Source organism: Taudactylus pleione, unplaced genomic scaffold (genome assembly GCF_031769625.1).
Source record: "Taudactylus pleione unplaced genomic scaffold, aTauple2 ptg000386l, whole genome shotgun sequence".
Taxonomy (NCBI): Eukaryota; Metazoa; Chordata; class Amphibia; order Anura; family Myobatrachidae; genus Taudactylus; species Taudactylus pleione.
This window is the reverse complement of record NW_028284787.1, coordinates 9,596,878-9,617,310: the sequence shown is the minus strand read 5'-3', so window position 1 is coordinate 9,617,310 and position 20,433 is coordinate 9,596,878. Positions and strand designations below refer to the sequence as shown.

The following is a 20,433-nucleotide window of genomic DNA, read 5'->3' as shown; positions in this document are numbered from 1 at the left end:
TAGCTTAATTGGCCCAATAATTATATGTCATTTTTAGGTATTAAAAAAATGGCCTCAAATTAACCCCAAATCAACTTTTTTGTTAGTTTAGGAGTCCCAGATTTAATTAAAGTATTTTTTAAATGAAAAATAATTGCAATTTATAATTTTTTTATATTTGTTTTAAAAAATGTAAAGTGACCTCAAGTTAACACAAAATCAGCTTTTTTTTCTACTTTTTTGCAATTTTCATGTAATTCGTTTTTTTTTATTTTTTTTTTAAAGTTTGCTTTTTATAGTTTTTTTTTTTTTGTTAAATCCACAAATCAGAGCCATTTGACTCCTTGTAAAAACCTCCAATACTTTTCTTATGGCCACTATATGATTCTGCCTATGAAGTTGTCACTTTTTTGGGGGTCCAGGATGGTTCTCCTCTTTTTCATGCCCTTCTCCTAAGTTGCATGTTATAGAAAATTTACGCACCCATCCTGTTAGTAGCACGAATAGGCATTTCTAATTGGATCTTGCATTTCTCATAAACTAAACTCGGTTTTGCAAACTCTCACCTAATTGGATTGACCCTGTGTTTTTTGTACTGCGCATGCTCAGTAGCTGAGAGTACGCATCTACGGGGACGTAGTATTCACAAATGAGTGGTTCCCATGTGATTTATTTCCTGGTTTTCCCTGTATTTTATCCAAGGCCAAGGACTGAACTAATGGACACCCACAGTAGCACCTATGTGGCATGCCCGGCAATCAGCAGGAATAGGGACTTTCTATGCAGCAAAGTGTTATGAAAGGTCTTCACAGTGGCATCACTGGACAGCTGTCCTACAAGTTGTCATGATTTCAAAGGTATCTACAAGTGTTAAGCGATGGAATAAAAAAGTAGTGGCAATCTACACAAGACAAAAGACCTGTAGGCAAACAATCTACACAAGACAAAAGACTATGCAGGCAAACAATCTACACAAGACAAAAGACCTGCAGGCAAACAATCTACACAAGACAAAAGACCTGCAGGCAAACAATCTACACAAGACAAAAGACTATGCAGGCAAACAATCTACACAAGACAAAAGACCTGCAGGCAAACAATCTACACAAGACAAAAGACTATGCAGGCAAACAATCTACACAAGACAAAAGACCTGCAGGCAAACAATCTACACAAGACAAAAGACCTGCAGGCAAACAATCTACACAAGACAAAAGACCTGCAGGCAAACAATCTACACAAGACAAAAGACCTCCAGGCAAACAATATACACAAGACAAAAGACCTGCAGGCAAACAATCTACACAAGACAAAAGACCTGCAGGCAAACAATCTACACAAGACAAAAGACCTGCAGGCAAACAATCTACACAAGACAAAAGACCTGCAGGCAAACAAAGAGGTAGACAAGAAATATACAGGTGAGGGCTAAATTTCTGTACAGACTACCATAACATTCCTGAGTCTTACCACTCCCCTTTGCAAGCAGATGCCACTGAGATTATGTCAGAGATGTTGTAGGAAAGGGAGACAACAGAAGAGTAAGTTATAGGAAATAAATAAGTAAGCATTTTATGATACTGCACTGTGTTCATACTTTGGGCCGTATTCAATTAGCTGTGATAATTTCACCGCCATCGGCGGATTCTACTTTCCGCCTACATGGCGTGTTTTGGACGCGTAAACTTATCGGCGCGCCCACGCTATTTGCCCTATTCAATTCCAAAGGACTCGAAAATGGGACCCGGCGAAATGCAAACAGGCGAAAAGTGCTGTCAGATTTGGGGAAATCAGCCTGACACTGCCCAAAAGATGCACTAACATCGGGGATGAATGTAGTTGCCCCCGAATAGCCCTACTGAAGGTATTTGGGGTACTTAAATGCTCTCAATAGCGGCTAATTAGCGTCTTTGCACAAGTGGTGAAGAATAGCATTTAGCAGTTTTTTGGGAGAAAATAACTAGTCCCAGCAAATTTGGGGTACATGTATGGGTGCAAGCATGGTAAAAAATCGCAAAAGTGACGTTTTAAAAAACGTGAAAAACACACCTTCAGCAACCACCTGCAATCAAAAGAAACCTCCCCCATACTTGCAGACCCCCCCAAAAGCTTATTTGGCTAGTTTTTAAGTTTGTACCCAAAATTTTTACTTTTTCGCCCCCTTTTTCAAAGTAATTTTTTGGGGTGTTCCTCTTTCTTTTAGTTTTTTTTTTACGCAGCTATGCTTTGGGGGGCTGTCTAAAGGGTGCAGAGTGGTTTCCCGACGTTTGCACCCCAAAACCGCAATTCTGCTCTTTTTTTCACCACCTATTGAGAGGCGAATATTTTTCGCCTATTACATTGCATTGCGTTTTCACGTATGCGAAAACTATTTGTAATTGAATATTTTCGATACTTTTCCACCTGGCAAAATGATGTCACCCGCGATACTTTTCCGCAGAAAACGGCTTTTCGCATCTAATCGACTATGGCCCTTTGTCTTCAAAAACAGTATGAAGTAGAGGTGTGCTAGCTAAACATAATAAAAACTTGCAACCGTTCTGTATGACAGCTGTAAAGAATTACTTCCAACTACATAATAGAACCTCTCATTTTAATATCTGTTATAAAGTTCATATTGTATGCATACCAATATACCAATTTCTAATCTTAATATCCTATCTATAACATCTTTCACCGGCTGCATTATAAACCTTTGTCCATATTTCCTTCCTGAATATTCAATTTTCTTCTTATTAACACTCATGAACTTTTTTCCTATGTGCATACATTAACTATAACATCCCCACAATCTATCGCCTGTAAATAAGAACTCACACATTTTACTATAACCTTTCTTTATATCTCTCTCCTGCTGCTTCTATAAGCTGGTGAACAGTACAGAATCCAGCTGTCTCCCATCACCCTCTAAATCCTTTAACCACTTGCCTGGTGTGGTCTCATCGTTAGTGACCACGCCAGGATGTGCTGTGCTGCCAGTCAGAAGTGCACACTGGGTGACTGCCAGGAGATAATCTTCCAGATCTGCCAATGGCAGGGGGACCTTCCCAGCCCCCTGGCATCCCAATGTAGGGTGAGCTGCCTATCAGTGCTGTTCGGGCAGCAAGGCAGGACCCCCCACCTAGTGGCTGCAGACAGTAGCAGCTGTCGGGTAAATGTAAATGTAGCAATTCTCAGTGTACAGCTGGCAACTACTCAGAGGATACCAATTTACTGGCAACTACTCAGAGGAGAAGCCGCTAGAGAAATGCAAAGTTGCGATGTTCTGATCATCGATTGTTCGATATATCATTGACTGATACAGTATGTAAATCAATCAAAATTAATATTATGGGTTTTTTTTTGTTTGTTTGTTTTAAAAGTTTTTTAATAAAATTGAGCTGGGTAATTTATAAATAAATGTTCTCGACCTAATTCAATTATAAAACCCCCCAACAAGTTCTGAGCAGTTTTTGAAAAAAATATTAGCCAGTTAAGTGGTTAAAAGTGCCGTAAACATTGCGCACTCTTTTTGTACCAAATTAAGGGCCTGATTCAGACCCGGTCGCTAGGCTGCGTTCGCACGCATGCATACAAGACGCAGTGCACGTGCACGAACCAGTCAATGCGATTGGGAAGCGTTCACACCCTGTACACAGAAGCTCCGCAAGCATGAGTGACAGGATGTGCCGTTTGTGGGTGGTGACGGGGTGATCGATGGTAACGGGGGTATGTTGGTGCGAACGCAGGCGTGTCTGTGCAACTGAATGCAGTTTCAGGGACGTGCATAATTAAGACGCAGCGTCAGCATACACGTCACATGGCTGAATTAAACACACCAGCACTCATAGTGCTTGTGGTAGGGTATGGTCAGCCACAAGTGGTGCGTATGGGTCTGATGTTACTCGATGTTACTGATTGTTTCATACACTTCCTGGAGGTAACGTATATTACTAAGGGAAAGTGGGCGTCTTGTGTCAGGCTGGTTGGCGTCTAAATACATACCGCGATTGTACAGCAAAACATAGTGGGCGTGCTAATGTCTTGCTAGCGATCGCATGATTTGCATACTCTGGCTGCTGACCGCTTGTGTGAATGCAGCCTAGTGACTGGGTCTGAATCAGGCCCTAGCATCCATCCATGACCTCTCCCTCTCAAACAAACTCAACCTTCTGGCAATATTAGCAACATGGTTCACACAATCAGACTCTGCCACAGCTGCAGTCCTTTAACAGGGAGGTCCCCACTTCACCATGCTGCTTAGATGCAGAAAATTGGTTGGGGTTGGAGCACTCCTTTCCCCACATTGCACATTCACATTTCTACCAAATGTTTCATCACTCATGTTCATATTTGCTGAAGTACATGCTATCCTCATTTATCCGGGAGTACATTCTATCCTGAATTATCCGGAAGCACATGTTATCCTGATGTATCAGGAAGCACATGCTATCCTGATTTTTTTTTCCTGCTACAGCAGTCTGCCTGTGGCCATCCGACGCCCCGCACCCTGATTGAGGCCCTGTCCCTATCCACGGGCCGTGACATCAGATTTTATATTTTTACATATATTTAAAAGATATCGCTAACCTAATGAGCCGGCCCCAGTTTACATATGCTTTTCCGGGTGGCTGGCCGCTCCCCATGTAACAAGAGCTCCTCCAACCTATAAAAGTGACTGCAGCTTCAGGTGGGAGGAGTTGAGCTGTGGACTTCAGGGGGGGTGGGAAGAGTTGTGCTGTGGACATCAGGGGTGGATGGGAGAAGCTGTGCTGTGGACATCACTCAGTAGTCATGGGCAGAGTGATTCAGTGTACTGAGTTGAGCCACATGGCTCAGCTCAGTCAAGTGTCTCGAGACAGTAACTTGGGACACAGTACATTTAGAAACAGTGGAGAAGACTCGAAGTGAGTCACTGTCAGCTCCGCCCCCCGCAGCCCAGCACTGCAGATCAGTGCACAATCACAGACCCAGATCCTTTCCGGCAGTAGCAATGCAACTCAAAGTGAGTCGCTGGCAGCTCCGCCCCCCTGCCAGACCCACACACACTGCAGAACATCCTACAGCACTGCCCGGGCCCCGGCATTGGCAGTGTGATTCAGTGAGCTGCAGCCAGCTCCGCACCCCCGCCAGACCCACACTCGCTGCTGTACATCCTACTGGCTACTTCACTGACTCTCCCGAGTCACCCTGGGTCCGGCAGTAGCGGCTCCTTCTGTGTCTGACAGAGAGGCTAGAGAGGTGTATGTCTCAACACATCAAACTTTGAATGACTAGAATCATTTGAACAACTAAATGATTCAAGTCATTGTGTCGAGACACTCACTCAATAGCCATCTCTATCACTCAGGGGATTCCGCGCTGTGCAGTGGCATGCTTTCCTCGGGGAGTGGAAGTTACAGGAGCCGCAAAATGGGATACAGGAGGCCAATGCGCGCCAGGACTGGAGCTGCTGCTGCTCTTTTAGGTCAGTCACTCTCTCTGCTTGCCGGGTGTACACGTGCAGGTCAATGTTACAGCCCCATGCCCTGCAGTATGCTGCTCCCCAGACCTGTCACCTGCTGGCCCCTAACTGCTCCCTATGTCCCTGACACACCCCTGACTGCTCCCTTCATCCCTGACACACCTGACTGCTCCCTATGTCCCTGACACACCTCTGACGGCTCCCTATGTCCCTGACACACCTCTGACTGCTCCCTATGTCCTTGACACACCTCTGACGGCTTCTTATGTCCCTGACACACCTCTGACTGCTCCCTATGCCTCTGACTGCTTCTTATATCTCAGAGGCACTGTCCAACCCAGTGTTCCCCACCATTACTGACCCCCCCTCACTGTGCCCATATCACTGCCCCACCCACCCACCTAGAACCCCTCAGCCAGTCCAGTCACAGCGATCCCCCCTCATTCAACCCAGCGTTCCCACTACCACCCCTTTCTCATTGCCCCCTTTCCCATCCTGCCCAATGCACCCCATCCAGCCCTGTGTCCCTCACCCTCTCACTGACCCCCTATCCTAGTGTCTTCCCCATTCCCACCCCAAACCAGCCCACTGCCCCATCTAACTGCCCCTCAGCAAGAACCTCACAAGCATGTCCAGCCTAGTGTCCCCGCCTCCCACCACCATCTCACTGCCCCCTTCCCATCCAGCCCAGTGACCATGTATATATCACCCACTGCTTCTCCCAGTCACCCACTACCTTTCATACTCTACCTGGCATCACCCACTGCCTCTCCTTCTTACCCACTGCCTGTCACCCACTGCCTCTCCCTGTCACCATCTTCTTGTCACCCACTGCTTTCCGTCATCACCCTCTGCCTCTCCCCTACCGCATTATCTCCCTGTAACCCTCTCTTCTGTCACCCTCTGCCTCTCCAATGCATCACTCTCTGCTTCTCCCTGTCACCTTCTCCCCGTCACCCACTGCCTCTCCCAGTCACCCTTTCCTGTCACCCACTGCCTATCCATCTCCCACTATCTCTCCCCATCACGTCTGTCTCCTGTCACCCTCTCTCTGTCACCCACTCCTCCCCCTGTCACTTCTCCCTGTTGCCCACTGCTTTTCCCCATCACTCTTTCTTGTCAGCCACTGCTTCTCCCTGTCTCCCTTTCCTGTCACCCACTGCCTCTCACCATCACCCTTTTCTGTCACCCACTGCCTCTCTGACTCCCACTATCTTTCCCCATCATCTATCTCTCCTGTCACCCTCTCCCTGTCACCCACTGCCTCTCCCCATCACCCACTGCCTACCTCTGGTATCACCCACTGCCTCCCGGTTACCCTTTCCCATGCTTCACCCACTGCCTCTACAAAGAGGGTGTGGCTCGTGGATATGGTATTCAATTTGAGGCCACATCCCTTGTTGCAAGGCCACACCTACTTTCACATGAGCGCGCGCCTTTGGCGTACACAATTCTCCCTGCTCCTTCCCCTGTCATGGTGCCCCCCTATCATTTTGTTCTGGATCGGCCCCTGCCCACACCCCCACAACACTGGTCAAACGCATTATATCACTAGTCACACTCGTGGCAATGGTCACGCTGCCTGCATTAGCACACAGTAGGCCCTTCAGAAATATCAGCTCCATGCCCATGAAGACCTTAATCTGGCACTGTCCGGAAGTACATGCTATCCTGATTTATCCGGAAGTACATGCTATCCTGATATATCCGGAAGTATATGCTATCCTGATTTATCCAGAAGCACATGCTATCCTGATCTATCTGGAAGTATATATATACTATCCTGATTTATCCAGAAGCACATGCTAACCTGATTTATCCAGAAGTACATGCTATCCTGATTTATCCAGAAGCACATGCTATCCTGATTTATCCGGAAGTACATGCTATCCTGATATATCCGGAAGTATATGCTATCCTGATTTATCCAGAAGCACATGCTATCCTGATTTATCCAGAAGCACATGCTATCCTGATTCATCCGGAAGTACATGCTATCCTTATTCAACCGGAAGTACATGCTATACTGATTTTCATGGGAACCACTGCTCTAGACTTTCTGAAATCCTCAACACCCCTTTACCTCTATTGAATCATTGCTCTGTCAACAACAAGCTCTCCTCCATTACATGAAGCTTTCTTCTGTTAAACTCTAAGGGGCCTATTCATCAACACTAAAATACTGTTTTTAAGGACATTTTCCTTAAATACCGTTATTTTAGTATTCATGAAGTATCTTAACACAGGAGATATCACTGATATCTCCTGGTTAAGTCCCCCTGCGTTAATTTCCACACTCCCCATACATTAGTATGGGGATTTGGAAATTATGGTATTCATCAAATTCCGAAAATTACGTATTTTCAGAATTTGAATTTGATGGAGTTACTATCCTGTGAGGTGGCGAACAGCAGATGACACTTACCTGCTTCCAGCTGGTGAGGTCTCCCAGTGTCCTCCTCCGGTGCTCTGGTCCGTCCTCTGGCTCCGGTGGCTGCTCGGCTCCTGGCAGAACACAATAAAATTTAGAAAAAATATTTTTTTTTTCTAATCTGTACAGTGTTCTGCCGGGAGAACATGTGTCTGAACAGCCACCTGAGCCGGAGGTAGCTGCAGCGGGCAGGTAAGTGCGGGACAGGGGGGAGGTTTTTGGAGGGGGAGGGGGAATTGGGGGAGCACACAATATTACCGCAGCTGTAGGTAGTGCTGCACATGTGCTGGTTTTACGAATGTAACAGAACATGCGCAGCACAGATTACAGCTGCGGTAAGGCAGTGCAGAAAGGGAAAACTATCTATTTCCTGAAAAGCTGTCATTGCAAAAATGACAGCTTTTCAGAATAGATAGTTATGGGGAAGAGGAATGATGAATTCCTCTGGTAATTAGGTAGAACTCCATGCGAGTTCTAAACCTAATTACCTCCAGAGAATTTTAAGTTATGAAGAATAGGCCCCTAAGTGATGTAGTTATCAGACCGGTGGTTGTTATGCCACCAGTCTGAATCCCGACGCTTGAAGTCTGACATGGGACTTAAGGTAGGTGATGAAATACCGACCATTCTCATAACCGCTGAATCTCAACTTCAATTTTCCACCTATCTGCAAAAAGCTTTGATTTATTTGCTAGATCTACAAAGATTTGCAGTGCTAGTGATAGTGCAGACAACTGTTTTTGTATTTTGTATATGGCATTCAGGGTGGGCGCAACACACTCAACAAAGCCTGTATTGCAGGGAGGCGCCAGGCTAGAGGCAATATCCCTGCCTGCTGCAGCTGAGTTTAGTATTGCTGTTGCCAACTGCCTCCGTGTGCCCCTTGGCCAGGTACTACCCTCTCCTCCACTTCCCTCCCTCCCCTCCTCTCTCCTCAGATGCAAACACCACATCCAGTGCCGGCCCACACGTTACTCCAGATACGCCAGTTCCTCGCTGTGCAGGACCAGACAGGTAAGTTTGCAACTGGAAGGGAAATGAGAGGGGCTGTGATGTGAGGGGCTGTGATGAAGAGGGGCTGTGCTGAGGAGGGCTGTAGTGTGAGGGGCTACGGTATGAGGGGCTGTGCTGAGGAGGGCTGTAATGTGAGAGACCGTGCTGAAAGGGGGCTGTGACATAAGGGGCTGTGCTGAGGGGGGCTGTGCTAAAGGGAGCTGTGAGGTGCTGTGCTGTGGAGGGCTGTGGTGTGAGGGGCTGTGATGTGGGGAGCTGTGCTGAGGGGGGCTGTGCTGTTAAGGGCTGTGATGTGAGGGACTGTGCTGAGGGGGGCTGTGATGTGAGGGACTGTGGTGTGATGTGAGGGTCCGTGCTGAGGGGAGCTGTGATGTGAATGGGTGTGATGTGAGGAGCTGTGCTGAAGGAGGCTGTGATAAGGGGCTGTGCTGAAGGAGGTTGTGACGTAAGGAGCTGTGCTGAAGGGGGCAGTCATGTGAGGTGCTGTGCTGAGGAGGGCTGTAGTGTGAGGGGCTGTGATGTGGGTGGCTGTGCTGTGAAGGGCTGTGATGAGGAGAGTTGTGCTGAGGGGGGGGCTGTGATGTGAGGGACTGTGGTGTGATGTGAGGGTCCGTGCTGAGGGGAGCTGTGATGTGAATGGGTGTGATGTGAGGAGCTGTGCTGAAGGAGGCTGTGATAAGGGGCTGTGCTGAAGGAGGTTGTGACGTAAGGAGCTGTGCTGAAGGGGGCAGTGATGTGAGGTGCTGTGCTGAGGAGGGCTGTAGTGTGAGGGGCTGTGATGTGGGTGGCTGTGCTGTGAAGGGCTGTGATGAGGAGAGTTGTGCTGAGGGGGGGCTGTGATGTGAATGGGTGTGATGTGAGGAGTTGTGCTGAAGGGGGCTGTGATGTGAGGGGTTGTGCTGAGGAGGGCTGTGGTGTGAGGGGCTGTGATGTGAGGAGGCTGTGATGAAGGGGCTGTTCTATGAGGGGGCTTTTGCTATGAGGGGGGCTGTGCTGTGGGGGGCTGTGCTGTAAGGGGCTGTGTTGTGTGGGGCTGTGTTGTGTGGGGCTGTGGTGTGTGGGGCTGTGGTGTGTGGGGCTGCGGTGTGTGGGGCTGTGGAATGAGCTGCTGTGATGAGGGGGCTGTACTGTGAGGGGCTGTGGATCGGGCAAGAGTGCCTACATCAATCCCCCCACCATAAACATAATGGGCTCCAAGTACAGCAGCAGTTGGAGCTGAGGAGGTCCACCTGACAGTGGAGACAGCAGCTGCCACCCTGCCGTAGCACCTACTAGATCCAGAGAGAGCTCTTGGGAGGTAAGAGCTTATTTTAGAAAAACAGTGATTGTGGGCAATCATAGGGGTATTTGTTGTGGGATAGGGAGGTCAATGTTGCATTTGGTGGTCTAAGTGGTTTGTGGAGGCATGTGGAGACACGTAAGGTGGTCTACGTGGTATATTCTCCTTTATTTGTTCTTGCCTATGTCAGCATTTCAGCCCTTTTGTTGCCTATGCAAGCATTCTGACTTTTTCTTCTCTGTGCAAACCTTCTGTCCATCCTCTGTGCCAGCATTTCTACCCATCCTCTGTCTGCATCACCTTATCTATCCATCCAATGTTTGCGCCAGTCTCACTTCCCACTCAGGGCCGGCTCCAGTAGGAGCCGCGCCCTGTGCAGAACGGGACTGAGGCACACATTAACTCTGCGTGCAAAGCAGGCGTGGCCTAATTGCAATAGGCCATACACCCTAAATGACGTTATGTGGGGGTGTGCCCGTATGGCTAGCATCCCGTGTAATGTTAGGATGCACTCCGTCAGTAGCTGGGCTTCCCACAGCCTTCTCGCGCGCGGCTTCCATTCAGCTTCTCCGGAGTCCGGCACTGCCGCACAGCTGCGGTGGGGGTGGCCAACCTCCCGACCACCCGCGGGACACTTCGGGCCAAGGGTGGAACAGCAGGATAGTGCCAGAAAAGTGGGACTGTCCCGCTGATATTGGGATGGTTGGTAAGGATGCACCCTCTATGGGGTGACGCCCGTGTTCAACAACACTGCTCGAAAGTGCCTCGAGCCGGCCCTGTTCCCACTGCCTCTCCCCGTCACTCTCTCTCTCCTGTCACCCACAGCCTATCACCCACTGTCTCTCCCTGTAACCTCCGGCCTCTCGCTGTCACTCTCTGCCTCTTTGCTTCTCCTCGTCACCCTCTCTCGGTTTCCCTGTCACCCTCTAATCTCTCCCCAGTATCACCTACTGCCTCTCACCAGTGTCACCCACCTCCTGTCACCCATTCCCTGTCTACCTCTCTGTCACTCACTGCTTCTTCCCATTGTCACTCACTGCCTCTCTCTAGTTTCATCCACTGCCTGACGCATTTGTAGGAGGGCACCAAACACCCTAGCACCGGCCCTGATGGCATTAATATTGTCACTCACTGTACTCTATAAAACTCCTATTGTCTTATAGATTGCAAGCAGCGCCCTCTCACATATCTGTCTGTCTGCTTCTGAGTAGTCTTGTTTTAACTATGTGCTTGTGTCCAATTGTAAAGCACAATGGAATAAGCTGGCACTATAGGAATAAATGTTGATGAATAAATAATATACTGTTTGAAATATCAATGAATCTATTGTTTTACCGTTGTACTCCATTCTTCACAGTAACTGATTCCACCAGCATTCTTTCTTCCTGAAAGTTATCCTCACACTGAAAATAGTGATAAAAATATAGAAGAGAATGTGAGGTGACAAATCAACCTGATTTCACATTTAAGGGCATATGTGTCAAAGCTTGATGTGAGATAAAATTGTGAAATATATATCACCAACCAATCAGCTCCAAACTATCATTTCTTAAATACAGCCTGCAAAATGTAAGTTAGAAGCTGATTGGTTGGTGATATATATCTCTCAATTTTATCTCACATCAAGCTTTGATACATATGCCCCTTATTCTCCAAATATTACTTTTAGTCTTTTAGGGTTCTAATCATTATCACTTAATTTAGTTCATTTTCACCTGCTTTTGAAATTAAGTTTTCGGGCCATTCATCAAAAAGGTAATGTAGGAGATATCTTTGATATCTCCTGCTTACCTTTCGCTCCTGAAATGGTCTGCTGTCCCCATACACTAGTATGGGGACAGGAATTCACCATGCTCCGAAAATACTAATACCAATAATGTTTTCGAAGCTTGACTGCTGGAGCATTCGCCATCTTCAGATGGGTTGAGAAGAGGGATGAGAAGAGGGATCCTTTTGGATCCTGGGAGAGATGGGGTACACAGGAGGGACACCCTTACATCACTTTATACGTCTTTGTATTTTACAATGTGTTAATAGGCAAATATATGCTCATGCATAAATCTGTATATCTTCTTTTACGGTACCTCTAGAGTTGTTTGTTTAAAAGAAAAGTTAGAACAGGTCTCAAGGTGATTAATTTCTTCTTCTTCTTCTTCTTCTTCTTCTTCTTCTTCTTCTTCTGTGTAACAATGTGACTTTGCTGGAAGTGAGTGATGAAGGCTGTTTGAAATAGCATTTAGCCGAAATAGAAGCTCATCTATCAGGTCCTCAAATTCATCCAAGTAGAAATTCTTTAAATAAAATAAAAGTAGAAGTTTTACATTTAGTTCATCTAAGGCCTTCCTTCCTAGCCTGAGCTGCTCTCTGCAATGTAGGGAGGTATGTTGGAATGGAATGGGCTTTACATTTTACATTTTGCTTAATGCTTCAGTTTGTATTTGGTGAATCAGATACACCTCACGTTATCAAACCTTGAAGAGAGATAAATTAGAGAGAGATAAAGTACCAACCAATCAGCTCCTAGCTGTCATTTTTCAAACACAACCAGTAAAATGACAGTTAGAAACCGATTGGCTGTTACTTTATCTCTCTCCACTTTGATACCTCTCCCCCCAGTATAATTTTTACTGTTGATATATATTTGCAAAAAAGTTTATTATATATTAAATAGTGTTAAATAAATATCTTTCCATAAAATCTACTCAAGTATATTTAGAACTATGCCTGTATCTGCCTATGCTGCCTAATGTCCCACAAATGGCTGTGCTCCTCACAATGACATAGGAATTGATACATGTGCTCTAGATACAGCAAGTCATAGCTACAGCATGCAAGTGAAACCATATGTGCACAAGTGTAGTGGTTTTGCTTTTAAGAGAAATCAAAATGAACATTCATACCGTACTGTAATCAAGGGCATATGGTCATTCCAAATGTTTAAAGTGGAATTACTATAAACCGAAATAAACATTTTTATTATTAATTGAAAAAAATCTTAATCATAAGCACATTTACATTTCTGATGAAAGATAAAAATAAGTTTAAATGCTGAGATATCATGTATAACTGCTATAGAGCGTAGAGCTGGGATGTTGTAAGATTATGAAAAAGCACAGGCTGCATTAATATCCACAGCACATGTAAGAATGTAAAAAATCCTTATGCCACCTACTGTACATTGATGTCATGCCATGTCCTGCCATGGTTTCTTAACAAAAATGTTATTCATTAAATAAATGGTTTTAGGGGCAGTTTTATTACATTACATTTATTAAATCTTGGAGAGAGATAAAGTGGACAAGTTGCTTGTTAATGACAAATAGAAGCCCACTGATTGGTACATTGCGTTTGATGTATCAAGTAAATAGTGGAGAAAATTTGTTGAATGTCTGTTTTTAAAATCTAAAACACTTGGATATAGCCCCAGAGACACTTAGGAGCGGATTCAGAGTTGGATACAAGTCTGTTTCGTGATGTTGCTTTTTTATCCTGAATCTTAGGGCAGGGACTGTTGTGAATAGCCAAATATTCTCTGTAAAGCGCCGTGGAATATGTATGCACAATGTAAATAACTTGTAAATAACTTAATAAATAAATTAAATGGGAAGAATAAGAAAGAGATTCATTGAATTCTGTCCAGTAAACCAGGTAGCTGAAAGTCCTGAAAATCTGTCTGCCTAGGGGTGCCATGATAGTCTGCATACCATCAACAGAGGAAGCCCGCAGCAGCAGCAGGCGCTGGGATCTCCCTGCCTGCCACTCGCCGGAGGACACGACAGGGAGCCTGAGGGGACGTCATCAGCAGCGGGCACAGGGATCTCCCCGCCCGCTGCCCGTCAGGGAACTAGTGCTGCTAGACCCGGTAAGTGATGATCGGTGTCCGGCACACTGTGACCCACGGATTCAATAAAGAAAAGTAGGCTTGCAGTTTACTTGCAACGTTTCAGATGTTTAATCACATCTTTCATCAAGGCTTATATATATATATATATATATATATATATATATATATAGTGCATACACATATACAGGGATGCAGGGGAGATGCAGGCTGTAAATGGGGGGTACAGGAGAGATGCAGTCTGCATATGGGTTTACTGAGGCAAAAGAAGGCAGTACATAGGGTACAGGGGAGGTGCAGGCTGTATAGCTGTATATTCGGATTAGGAGGTATACAATAATGCTCTGGATGGAGGAGGAGTGATATCAGTGTCTCCTGTGCTAGGCTGTATATGGGGTACAGGGGGATGCTTGCTGTATATAGGGTTTAGTGCCCTTTCTGGTCCAGGGCACCAAAATAATTAGATTTCTAAGTGCAATACAATATGTTACAACATCTTCTAATTAACAAACATTGGATATAACTTATAACGTAATGTGTTGATGAGTAAACCATGGGTCACACGTAGGGTAATTGTGGTTACAGTACTTACATTGCCAGTTACAGACATGTTGTCTGTGGTCTTATGTATTTGTCGACCGACAACTGAAAGCACCAACCCTCTTACATGAGATGCAACTTCTCGAAATGTCACAAGGTGTTTACTGCGATGTACTTTCTTTGAGTATTTTACAACTGAAGCCAGACTTCCTTTTATCTATAAAACAACAACAAAACAAGACTTTCCTTAGAATTTACAATATACTAGTGAAGGCAATGTTTTTAATTATTTAATTACTATTCTCCACCCAGTGTCTTACAGGCAACAAGCTTAGCGTTTGCTCATTGTATGAACAGCCAGCTTTAGAAAATACTGATATTCTACATATTAAGTAAATACACTGTAATTACAGGTTTCAAAACGATGACACAAAATGCAGATATTTTATCTTAAAACGTTTTTTTGTTCTCAGACGCACTGCTGTCACTGGGATGATACAGGGTGGAAAATATAGTCGAGATGCCAGCGCAAGGGCCAGAAGGACTGGCAATACTTGCAGACTATCTTGTAGAAATGCCACTTTCTTCTACTTCCTATAGCTTTGTAAGCACTATGGCGAGGCTACTGGCTGGTGGTTAGGAAGCCTGCTGTGCCAACAATACTGGTAGAATTCGCTATATTGAATACTCTCATTTACAGTCTGAAGGGCCAGTGTATATACATAATATAAGTGAACATCTGGAGTGTATAACACATTGCTACACGCCAGCTGTCTTTCCCAAATGTCAGACATGTGACCCTTACATTTACAGTTTATGTTTAATTTTTGTATGTTTTGCTAGTTTTATGCAGGAATATGGAGAAGCATTTGAAAATCAGTTTTTTATTGTAATGATAATTCAACTAAAAACTTCCTGAACCTCTCCCCATCCTGGCAGGTTAGTTCTCCAGTATGTAAAGCACCTCCCCTGACCTGCGTGGTACTTCCTAATTGGAATCCTTATCCTCTACCCTCAATTGTCAGCGATCCTTCACCGTGTACAAGGGACCCAACCACAGTGCATAGTGATTCGCTACTAAAGAGGACTTTCGTAAAATCCTGTATTGCTGGACTTTTCTGACTTTCTATGGCCTATAGCTTTCATCAGTAGTGACCTTACTGTATTTTGGTAACAGCTTAAATGGGACAATTTGAGAAGGAACTCTTTCCATAAAGTAACATCATATATTAATATTCTGCTGTATGTATTTTAGACTTATTTATGGTTATTGATCCAGAATTTTATATGTACTATTTATGGGCATTTGTCTATGTCAAAATAAATGTTTTTCTTTTTCTATCTAGCTGCATGATAAATTGATAGAAGCGCTTGTATTTCACTAAAGCATGTCCACAAATTAATAAAGTATGCTTTTATCACACACATTTTCTTTCTTTTTATGCAGCATTCATTTAAAAACACTAGCCATTTATTTTAAACTCCTAAAAACAAGCAAAGAGGGATCTAAGACGTTAATTAATGTATTTAATGTAACAGCCAATAAGAACAGTCCCTCAGGAATAAAAGGAGGCAGAGTTCACCTCACAGGCACCTTGAAAAAGTCTTAAATGACGAAACGCGTTGGTGTAAGAAGGACCCCACACTGACTTATACATAGAGCAAACGAGAGGTTTTTACATTTATCTATCTCACTCTCTGTGGGGTTTCTACATCTATCATCGGTGTCTCACTCTCTGGGGATTTCTACATCTATGTATCTATCTACAGTCTCTCACTCTCTGGGGGGGTTTCTACATCTATCTACAGTCTCTCACTTTCTGGGGGGTTTCTACATCCTATATCTCCGCTATTTGGGCCTCAAAGTCCCTGCAAGGGCAGCAAGGTCCTTTGGGCTTTGTTGGATATTGCCTTATTGTTGCTGCTTGCAAAAAGGCCCCCATAACAGTTCAAGCTTCAGGGCCCCAAAAATGTACATCTGCCACTGTACGAGAGTAATCACAATGCAGTGACTGCATGTGCGCATTTGCAAACAATTGCTTCATCTACGAAACTATCGGCTTTGCTTAAATCTCTGAATCAGACCCTCTCTCTTTTGGATCTAAAAGGTCACTGTATTAAAACTTCCTTCATAGGACTAGGGATGTGCGCCGACCCATATGTTTTGGTTTTGAAACTGTATCTCCTTCATGTTTTGGATCTGGATTTGGTTTTGCCAAAACCGCCCTTGCATGTGATGGTTTTGGATCTGTATTTTCTTAATTTTGTTCCTACGGTATTATTAACCTCAATAACATTAATTGCCACTCGTTTCCAGTCAATTTTGACCACTTCACAGCTCACAATATTGTTTTCATCCAGTTTTGACCCATAATTTGCACCAAGCTAGCTGGCTGACTAAGCTAAGCAGCAGTAGCGGGCGGCACAAACACGTGGCAGTTCAACTTCCAACATGGCACATAAGGAAACATATGTTTTCATTAATCAAGAGGCCTGAGGGAGTTGGAGTATATATGCAATTGAAGGCAGGGAAAGGAAGGGTTGATTCATAGTAAATTTAATTACATTTTTTTATTCCGCAGCAAATTTATGAGGGAGGAGGGGAGAGCATGGGTTACCAATATGACCCATGTTTTGCCCACAAAATCAACTTGGTTTTTTTTTTTTAAATTAAAAGGGCATGCAGGAGATGTGGTGTGTGGTCATAAACATTTCTGGACATTTTCGGCATTCAGCAACTGCATGTCAAAGATTGCAGCAGTTGTGGCAGTTCAACTTCCACCATGGCACACCAGGAAACAAATGTTTCTATTATTCAAGAGGCCAGAGGGAGTTTGAGTATATATGTAGTTGTAGGCAGGGAAAGAAAGGGATGAATCATAGTAAATTTTATTTAATTTTTTGATTCTGAAGAAAATTTATGAGGGAGGAGGGAAGGCATTTACAAAAATTAAAAAAAATACTTCAATTATTCACATCAGTCCTTGCCCCAGAAGAATCCTTGAGCGCTATGCCTGCTGCTTCTAGGAGTGGATCTTCATACCAGAAGGGGACCAGGAAGACTACTAGTAGTGTATTAAAAAAAACAATTGACTGTTAAACAATCCTTTGCAAAGGGGAGCAAATATGACAGCAGTCACCCAGTTGCACAGCAGATCACTGATGCCATAACATCTATGCTGGTATTAGATGTGCGTCCAATATCTGCCGATAATGCAGTGGGTTTTAGACAGTTAATTGAGGTCCTGTGTCCCCGCTACCAAATCCCATCTAGATTCCACTTCACTAGAAAAGCAATTCCCAGCCTGTACAGGGACGTTAAAAAAAATGTAATTAGTGTCCTCCAAAATGCCATTGTACCCACTGTCCACTTCACCACAGATATGTGGACAAGCGGAACAGAGCAACTGCAAGATTTCATGACTGTAACAGCCAACTGGGTGGGTGTATTGCCTTCAGTGGCACCAACAGCAGCAGCAGCAGCTTCTAAGAAACAGCAGCTTATTCAGAGGCAGGCTACCCTGTGTATCACCTGTTTCACTAAGAGGCATACCGCTGACAATATTTTAGAAAAACTCAGGGAAGTCATTGCAAAATGGCTTACCCCACTTGGACTTTCCTCAGGATTTGTGATTTCTGACAATGCCACCAATATTGTGAGAGCATTACAGCTGAGTGAATTCCAACATGTTCCCATGTTTTGCTCACGCAATCATCTTTGTGGTGCAAATTTTTTTTAAACATGACAGGGACATGCAGGAGGTGCTCTCTGTGGCCTGAAAAATTTCTGGACATTTTCACCATTCACCAGGTGCATGTAGAAGATTGCTGCACCTGCAAGAAATGTTGCATATGCCCTGCCACCAGCTGAAGCAAGAGGTAGTTACAAGGTGGAACTCCACCTTTATATGCTTCAGCAGATGGAGGAACAGCAAAAATCCATCCAAAGCTACACAGTGAACTATGACATAGGAAGAGAAGGGACAATGTACCTTACTCAAACTCAGTGGAAAATACTTTCTGTGTTGTGCAAAGTGCTGAAACCCTCCAAAGTAGTAACCTTGGAAGTGAGTTCAGACACTGCCAGCTTGAGTCAGGTAATGCCCCTAATTAGGAAAAGAAGCTTGAGAAACTGAAGGAGGAGCTGAAACTAAGCGATTCCGCTAAGTATGTTGGACTTGTAGATCAAGTCCTTTATTAATTTTGCCAGGATTCAATGGTTGTCAGGACCTTACAATCAGATGAATACATTTTGGCAACCATGCTGGATCATAGGTTTCAGTCATACATTGTGTCTTACTTCCCAACAGACACAGATCTGAAGAGATGCAAAGAGCTATTGGTAAGCAAATTGTCAGCTCAAGTGGCACGTGATGTGGAGATGGCTTCTCTTTCAGTTCATCTTCCGAGAAAAACCTAAACTTTCCCAAAAGACCCACTGGTGATGCAGATGAGTCAACACAACCAAGGTTTGACATCTGGTCGGGTATAAAAGAATTGCCTACAATTGAGACCTCTACCATGACTCCATCTGATATGGTTACTATTCAAAGAATGGTTGAGGACCATTTAAAAAAAATTTATGATAGCGTCCAAATAGGCATGTCAGACAGTCCATTTGACTACTGGCAAGAAAAAAGGCAATTTGAGTCTTCAGAGTTTTCAGCACAGCCAGGAACCTTGTCAGCAATCAGCATAGGAGGCTACTTCCTCAAAATGTGGAAAAGATGATGTCCATCAAAATAATCTACAAATTATACGAGGAAGACCTTTAACGCCAATTACATCCAAAAATTACAGAGGGACCTGTAATGGTGGATTCCAGTGGGGACAAATGAATATTGTGTGAAGATGATGTACACACTGATGAGGGTGAGGAATCGTATGATGATGAGGGCGACAACATCTTGCCTCTGTAAAGCCAGTTTGTGCATGTAGAGATCATTGCCAGCAATGTCAGCTGCCCATTGGTAGCTTGGTTTGTGGGGGCCCATACAAACCAATCACTTCATGATTGAGGAAATTGTTGAGGAAGGTGTTGGTGGTGAAGAGGGCAGGTGCTTGGATCTAGCAGAGACAAGGGAGCTAGCGGACCCTGGACTGCTTGTTGTTTCTTTTTCAGCCAAAGTTTCTGAATTGTGAAAAAACTTTTTTGATGGATGCACTGCAGGTGACTTAACAGGGAGGAGGTTCCTAGATGGTTCAGGTCCCTACCTCTACTTAGTCTGGCTTTACAAAGGGTACAGATGACTTGACAATTGTTTTCCAGATTTATGTAGAAATAATTCCACACATAAGAAGTGGTTTTTTTGTATTATGCCCAGGCATTAAAATGGACTTTTCCTCATCATGGGCAACAACTGTTTCTTCCACTAGTGCCTGATTTACACAAACAACATCCTCACATCAACATCCTCAACATCCTTATTAGCGTCAGCTACACAAATATCCTCCTCATCCTGGTGCACTTCCACAGAAGAATTCTTGATTTCTAAGAGGCAGAACCACCAGCCATAAATAAAAGGCCAAGGCCAAGGCCTTAGCCTTTTCTTGCCACTTCATGTGGTGAAAGGCATATTGCCAATTTTATATCTTTCTGCAGATAACTTTCCCTTTGATGTTTTATTCTTTACCAACGTAAAAGATTGCATCTTTAATTTTAGATGCCCTGACTTAACCACTTGCCTGGCATGGTCGTATCAGATACGACCATACAAGACTGGGCTTTCCCTGACATGGTCGTATCTGATACGACCAGTCAGAAAAGCACTGTGGGCGGCTGCTGGAAAATAATTTTCTTGCAGCCGCCAATCACAGAGGGCCCTCCTAGTCCCTCTGCACACTTTGTCCCTCCCTGTGGGCCGATCACTGCAGGGCAGAGAAGGCAGCGCTAACAGCGCTATCCT

The 20,433-nt window shown here is 44.5% G+C and overlaps 1 protein-coding gene across 1 annotated transcript in view; it reads right to left on the bottom strand.

Moving 5' to 3' along the window:
- Window positions 1–20,433, bottom strand: part of PKD1L1 (polycystin 1 like 1, transient receptor potential channel interacting) — a 291,862-nt gene that overhangs the window by 11,408 nt on the left and 260,021 nt on the right. The window contains exons 51-53 of the mRNA XM_088445652.1: window positions 14,580–14,744; window positions 12,231–12,437; window positions 11,482–11,549 (exon numbers count right to left, since the gene is read on the bottom strand). Coding sequence (XP_088301778.1) covers window positions 11,482–11,549; window positions 12,231–12,437; window positions 14,580–14,744 — 440 coding nt within the window. The remainder of the gene's footprint in view (window positions 1–11,481; window positions 11,550–12,230; window positions 12,438–14,579; window positions 14,745–20,433) is intronic.